At 31.6% G+C, this 8020-nt stretch overlaps 1 protein-coding gene across 2 annotated transcripts in view; it reads left to right on the top strand.

Moving 5' to 3' along the window:
- Positions 1-263: 263 nt before the first annotated feature.
- The window catches only part of LOC106472061 (coiled-coil domain-containing protein 149-like), a 24981-nt gene continuing 17224 nt past the window's right edge, over positions 264-8020 (top strand). For both annotated transcript variants that reach the window (XM_022400672.1, XM_022400673.1), the window contains exons 1-4: positions 264-458; positions 1956-2114; positions 5241-5297; positions 6835-6939. In XM_022400672.1, the coding sequence (XP_022256380.1) occupies positions 405-458; positions 1956-2114; positions 5241-5297; positions 6835-6939 (375 nt within the window). In that variant the 5' untranslated portion in view covers positions 264-404. The remainder of the gene's footprint in view (positions 459-1955; positions 2115-5240; positions 5298-6834; positions 6940-8020) is intronic.

Consider the following 8020-nt stretch of genomic DNA (forward strand, 5'->3'; position numbering starts at 1 on the left):
AAAGCAATTATACACCTTTTCATCAAGCGTATTACATTATCTGTACCTGATGGTACCTTATAAAAACAAAGCCTTGGCGAAACGTTGTACATTTGCTGTCATGTTAAACTTATATTAAAAGTTTTTCTTCATTACCAATTTAAGCCGTCTCCAGCCATTATTAGTCTCAAAGTGGGTTCCTCGTCATCGAATTTAAAAACTAAGAAGTTCATTTGTTTGTCGGTAGATGACGCGGCCGTTAGGATTATTTACGGTAGCTCTGCGTAGATAAATTGGTTGTAGAAACTAAAAGTAATAGTTTTGATGCAGTACTTAAGTTTCTGTTTTGTTTGATCATGAAATATTTTGTGATCATATTACATAAAGAAATAGTGACCGGCATTCTACAGGAACCGTGATTAAATATGGCCAAAATCGGGCATCAACTACAATTGGAATGTCAAAATCTCAGAAGTGAAGTAAGATAAATTCTTGTCTATCAAGAGTTGGATAAACTTAAGTCATTAAAAGTAAAACTCAAACTTTAAAAAAGAGTAACTCGGTTCTACAGTATAGTGCGGTTAGAAGTTTAAGCCTAACTCATAAACATCTGTTGACTGTAATTATGTATATTAAGTCACAGTAATACTAATACCACTTCATCAGTGTGCGAACACAGTAACTGTGGGATACTTTAATTTTCTTTTTTAGCACTGACTTTGTATGTAATCAACTAATTTGGTAGAGAGTTTTTGATCCAAGATAGTGGTGTTTACCAAATATTTTGATTTTAGATTTATTGTTAACCACTAATGAGAATATGGTTGCAAGAGTTGAAATGAAGAAACATTTGGGGAAACTCAAGAAAAGTAATCATTACAATACTTTTAGTGTTACATCTTTCAGTTTCACTTTCAATGGTCTAACAATTAAAAAATCAACAGGCCTAAAAGTAAAAGTTGTTATAAAAATAAGTTATCTGCAGATTATGTTTTTTCCCTCCACATTCATCATAATTTGGGAGAATTATTGTGTATAATAATAATAGGTTTAACTCATGATTTAGAACATATGGTAGTAATAAGGTTGTTATTTTTAATAGAGGCTATGGTATCAAGAAATGGTATAGATTTTTGGATATTGTCAGTATGTGCTAGTGTGAGATTTATGTCAGTATGCTTATTATTAAGGTATGCAACAAACTCCAAGAAAGATGAGCATCCATGATACCATATACCAAAAATATCATCAGTATATCTGTACCAGCTAGCTAGTTTTAGATTTGTTTCCAAAATATGACAGAGTAAGAGCTGATGTTTGAATGAAGTGCATCAAAATAGAAACCAAAAGAATGGCAATGGTTTGTTTATAAAATGTAAATGTCTTATTTTTCACTGTTTCTTACTTTACCAAAATGTATTTTTTGTTACCATTATTACAAAGTTAACTGTATATTAAATCCAAATTCTCGTATAGTTATACGAGTACTGTTGTAATTTGCTGATGTCGTGAGAGAACCGTTTCACATTCTTACAAAATCAGCAATGTTGTTGAATAGACATGCGGTCAAACATTGAAGTTAAGCCTTCAAAATTGAATTGTTATCCAGTCTTAAATAAAGTCAGAAATATGTGTTTTGTTTAGGACTATCTACTTTTGTATCAAACTTATTTTAATCTAATTGTTGTTTTTTAGCTATGTGCACAAACAGTCTATAATAGTACACAGCTTTGTAGTTTGGGTTATTGTTTATTTCTGATAAATCTTGTGATACAGATCCATAAAAGATTGAGGTTCATATTAATGTTTAAGTTGTAAATTAATTAATAAAGAAACATTGTACATTAGTAGAACTCTTGAAAAATTTCTAAAATTTGAAACAAAATGATGTTGGTTCTTACTTTACAAAAATTAACTGTGTCTAAAATGAAAAATAACAGTTGCCAGTAGTAACACTAGTTATTTTTTGTTCATAGTTAAACATCACAAAATGTAAACTGGAAAGTAAGAATGAAGCTGTTTTGATTCTGAATCGTGAGCTGGACCAGTATCGTAGCGAGAGAGACCAGTTAAAGTTGATGGCCGATCAACTTCGAGAGAGATACAACTCGTTAAAGAAACGTGTGGAAGGATGGGTAGGATCCTCAGTTATCTGAAACTTAATATTATTTGTTGAGAAAAGAAATGTTGGAGATGATGTTATTGAAGTTTAAAGATGATCAATAGGATAAAGGCAAAATCAACCTTGAAGGATCAAATTGGCTATTGTTGCTCATAGGTTATGTTAACTTTTTTTATACATGCACTGTTTTTATACTTGAACATTCTCCTACTGTCAAAATAACTAGCTGCGATGTAAAAGAACGTTCTTATGGACTTCTACCGTATAAGCTCACTAAAAAAAACTTGTACGATATCTCTAAGTATCCATGAGAATAATGATTAAAAGAACAATTGCTTAAAAAGTTAAAATATAATGTTAAATCGTACCTGAAACATGTATATTTTACTGTAGGTTTAATAACTTTTTGGGTATAGTAAAATGTATAATTTTGGGAGATATTGTTTTGTTTTTTGATAGTGAGAACCGACCAAACAACATCCGTCTAATTGAACAAGGATAAATAAAGTAGCTCCTCTCACATTAGAGAGACTGAATGTCAATTAAAAACATGTATTAATGAACGCAGAAAATTGATTCAAAAAGTAAACATTTTGATTCTCTTATGGATCGCATATCTTCAACTAACCATAATGTTTATAAATGTTGGCGGTTTCCCACACTTTACAAAATTTATAATTCAAAAACAGGTAAAATGGGATAGAAAAATATATCATTTTAAAACAACGTTTTGCCCCTGTTAACGTGATGATGCCACATTAAAAGTGGCGAAACATTGTTTTTGAATTTTAATCATAATGTTAATTGAAAAAAAAGACTACAATTGTACAAACGTTCACCATATGAGTATTTCTTATGTTGTCAAGAGCTACGAGTTGCCTTCAAGGGTGATGAAGGCAGAAAATTTAACTCAGTTCAAGAAAAGATCGGATGAATATACGAGTAGTAAGGGGTAGTTATAGTTGGGAGCTGGAAGAGACATCCTTGATGGGCTGATAAGCTCCTTTTTTTGTCCCTTCAAAATTTTTTATGAATTTTCAAGATCCTGCTAACAATGGTTGAAACCTAATAAATGCAAAAGAACGAGGCAAAAGACAGTGAGCTGGAAATGTTTTTATGGGGGTAATAATGGTTATGTTGGAAATGGCTCCCGACCGGCATCACAATTCATTAAATTTCAGTTCCAAAAGCTAACCACCCTGTTTGAAAAGTAATACTGATGACCAGTAATTATTGAAACTTCAGGTGTTCTTCTCTATCACTTGTTAACTTACATTTATTTTTATTGATTGTTAAAAAATAATCTAAATCAAAAGGTTATTCAACAGTCATTACAAGAACCAAAGTTAAATGAATTATTATCTCATTATAATAAAGTCCTTTAAACATGAGATCAAAAACAGTTTATTTAATTAAGGTAAATACGTATTAAAAATAACATCACACCAGAAATAACTGAATTACTGATCCTTTAGGGTATGATAAGCACAAACAACATTGTGAAAGATTGTTTTCGAAAACCATATAACAGTAGCGAAAGTAACATGCTAATCCTGGTTGGTATTTGTTGAGAAATATGGCCCACAAAAATGTGGACGAATAGGAAGCATTTTATTTTATTGTCAGGAGTTCAAATAACAAAAGATGGGAAAGTTGACACAAGAAGAATTAAAAAAACAATGATGTAATAAATTCAAAAGAGTAACAGTGTAGATCAGACTAACCAGTTATTACAGAATATTGTGTAGGGCTATTTTGAAACTCAAATAATATTCTTTTAAACAATATCTGGGTTAAATGTAATACAAGTAAACTCCACATTTTCTTGTTATATCAATATGTTAGGATTCTCTTGGAGTTAGAAAAAAAAAAGCCTGATGTTGGGATTGAAAGAAAAATTAAACCCTTTGTGATATTCTTGTTCATGATAAATACATAACTTGTAACATTAAAGGACAACAAGGGACCTGTTGGTCCATCTAGGCTGTCCCATCGACTAAATTAAACTATATAAAAAAAATCTCAAAGCCAACCCTTATCATTCAAATGTTTGTCAAGCCTTTCTTTACAAACTCTTAAATCTACTGTTTTCACCACACCTGAATGCAACACATTCTAAAGGCCATCCACCCTGTTAGAAAAATATGATGTATCAATATAATCAATCCCTTAACAATCTTAATCAGCTTCTTTTTTCAAGAGAAAACAATTTCAGGGATTCGTCCTTGTATAAAAGAACCCCATACAAGTTAACTATCTTAGTACTCAGTCAACTATGGAAAGGGCTCATTCCCCGATCGTATGATTAAAAATGGTAGAATATTATTGGAATTAAGATTCAACATTTGTCAAAAGAGGAAGAAAAGGACAGCGTTTATCCAACATATCTTGTTTTCATTGTGGAAATATGACTAAAATCCCTCATCTTGCTTTAAAGATAATCCATTAGGTGTTATACACCTAATGGGCTGGATAATGGATGCTGATATACACCTAATGGGCTGGATAATGGATGCTGGCATTCAGCATCCATTATCCAGCCTTGGCATGCTTGATTATCATAATTTTTGCCATTTTACTTGGAAACTGTCCGATGGTGTACATGAGCTATTTTGTTTAGGATTTTTACCCGAAAAGTGGGATAAAACAGACCCCGAAACAGGGTACAATTCCACATTTTTTAAAAGACTTCTAACTTTGAATTTAAAGACACAAGTTAAATGAGTCGATTATTACCTTCCACAAAGTAGGGCATGCAGTTAGCATCTAGTGATGTCATTGGGGATTTAATAACAAAATAAAGAAGGAAGGGGCACATTATCTGACGTCGTCCTTTATACAGCTTTTGCTTTTTCAACGGGTATCCTCAGCTGGTATATATAAAGTGATACCCAAGACTTAAGAATAAATAGTTAATTTAAATGTTTGTACCTTTTCTATTCCAAAAAAAACATAATCTGTACAATTCAAAAATTGTGATTCAGTTATATAAAGTTCTACTGTGTAACTTTCTTGACTATTAACCTAATTGTGTTTATGTAACTCAGAATTACGGTTTTTATTTTATTATTATATGAATTTTTGTTGCCTCTTGTTGCTTATAGTTTCATCTAACAACTTAAATACCGTTGCATTTCAGGGTCCATCACTCATGGGTGTGTACGACATTCGAGGTTTTAGGGGGGAGGGTGAACAGGTAAGATTTTCTTTTTAGTTTGGAATGCATATTGTTAACTAACTGAAGCACTCGGAACATCAGTACACAGTATAAAAAAAAGCAAGGTTGAAAAAACTAACAGAATCCAGTTCCTTTTTACTGACTACAGAACTGTGTGTGTCGGTATTTTGAATTATAAAAAGAACTTGTGTGGCAGTTCTCTGTTTATTTTGTTTTTACCTTACGTGTTGGTTGAAAGTCTGCAATTTGTTTAAAGAACATGATATTTTTAAAAAATAAATGAGACTATAGTAAAATTATAAAGAATAATACTAAATTTCAGAAAACAAAAGTTGTAGATGTCAAAAAAAATTATAATTTAAGGCACTAGCAGCAAAAAGCACAACTATGTCATTTTCCCCCTAAAAAAAACATGATTTTTGAAATTCTAATGTTTTAGCTGTATGGAATTATCCAAGTTACAATACTTTGTTTAACAAGTTTATAAAGAATGATTTAAGTTACATAAGTTTGTTCACAAGGCTGCAAGGAATTGTTTGTACTGTAACATGTTGTTTACAAGAGTGTAAAGATTTATTGTTACCATAAATTAATACTCACATAGCTCTAAGGAATTGTTCACGTTAAAAGGCATTATTTACATGACTGTATAGAATTGTTCCTACCACAAGAGATTGTTTACATAGCTTTAAGGAGTTATTCATACTACAATACATTGTTTACACAAATCTAAGGAATTATCCATACTACAAGACATTGTTTACATAGCTTTAAGGAATTATTCATACTACAAGACATTGTTTACACAAATTTAAGGAATTATTCATACTACAAGACATTGTTTACACAAATTTAAGGAATTATTCATACTACAAGACATTGTTTACACAGCATTAAGGAATTATTCATACTACAAGACATTGTTTAAACAGCTTTAAGGAATTGTTCATACTACAAGACATTGTTTTACACAGCTTTTAAGGAATTATTCATACTACAAGACATTGTTTACATAGCTTTAAGGAATTATTCATACTACAAGACATTGTTTACACAGCTTAAAGGAATTATTCATACTACAAGACATTCTTTACATAGCTTTAAGGAATTGATAGAAAAAGACAATTTTAATTTGTCGTTAAATGCCAATGACAATAATTCTTCTTGGTAAATATTTAGTTACTACAAAAAAATATTTTTTTTGCACTTTAGGGCCATGTGTGCACTATAAGAGTGACAGTTAATTCCTGCTATTCAGTAGGACAAGAGTAGTCGAAAATTTAGCAGTGGATGCTATTGACTAGCTGCCTTCTCTCTAATCTATCAATTCAAAATTATAGACAGCCAGTGCAGATAGTCCTTGCGTAGCTTTGTGTGAATGTCTGAAAACAAACAAAATTTATTTATCACACTCCCATTATGTATAACTGTTATCTTGTGACTGTTGTCCACTGTGGTCCTTCTGAAGACGTTAAACCGGTCGTTTAGTAAACACAAAGACTTTTTTTCAAAAGTTATCATCTTCTAAGATGCTAATGAATACGATACATTTCAGAGCCTTGCCCAGCTGCTTTGCGAGCTGAAAGAAAAAAATCGGGCACTTCAGACTGAGGTTGACGATTTAAAGCAGAAACTCAGTGATGCTCAAGGAGATACCCGGGTAAGAAATTATCAGAAATTTAAACCTGAAAATTTGTTGTTTTCACAGTATTACAAGTTGAGCAGAGAAACAGAGACCTCTTGAGTGTGCTAAGATTTTGGTGTGAATCGTAACACAGAAAATATTTCTTGACATCCATTACCTGATCCTGTTTTTATAAATCAACTAATCAACTACAAGTAAGTTACTGTAACGTTAGCATGTCATACTGGTGGTACAATGAAAGCAGAGTAAACCTATTTGTTTTCAAGTATGTAACATTTTGGACAATGAAGGACCACTTTGTCTTTCAAGGCTGTAAACCCACCTTGTCTTGAGAAAAAAAAATTATAATTTTAAATCTACTTTTTATATATATAGGAAATCATTTATTTCTGTTTTAACATTCATGTTTAGCGTTACTTTGTTTTTGTTTGAAAATACTGATAACTTAGTTTGACTTTACTTTATTAAAGATGCACGAGTGTTATGGTGAGTAAATTGGTAGTCAAACTGAAACCGGCTGTCGGAGTTTTTATGTCGATAGCTCGGAGGTTTCAGAGAACGTGCCAGTGTTCTGAAAAATGTGAGAAAAGTATTAAATACACTTACAGTTCGTAATCGTAAAGAAATATACAGATACACATATAGTTGTGAATATTTCATAGAAAATAAAATTAACTTCATTTTTTCTTATGTTATTTATTATTATTATTCTTTATTTCATTGGACTTCTCGTTCTTTCTGGGTTTAAAACAGGCTTCATTGGATCTGAAAAATTGTGTAACTACGATATTCTTTCTTGGCAGTTGAAACATTTGCGCCCCCCATTTTATTTTTGGTTTGGTTATAGTTACAGAGCAAGTTCGGTGTTTGTGCTAGTGAGAGGACAATGTAGCTGTAACTTGCCTCAGGATACATGACCTTGTGTTCTGTTGTACTAGTCTGGTATGTAATTTATTTTACTAATGCATCAGTGTCAGTACAGGAAACCATAGCTGAATCAAAATACACAGAGGAACGATTCAGATGTAAGGGAAGAGGTCCTTCATATTCATACAAAGTAAACAATGTCAGGAAAGAAAACTGTAGCTGAATCAAA

The sequence above is a fragment of the Limulus polyphemus genome, unplaced genomic scaffold (assembly GCF_000517525.1).
Source record: "Limulus polyphemus unplaced genomic scaffold, Limulus_polyphemus-2.1.2 Scaffold5057, whole genome shotgun sequence".
Lineage (NCBI taxonomy): Eukaryota > Metazoa > Arthropoda > Merostomata > Xiphosura > Limulidae > Limulus > Limulus polyphemus.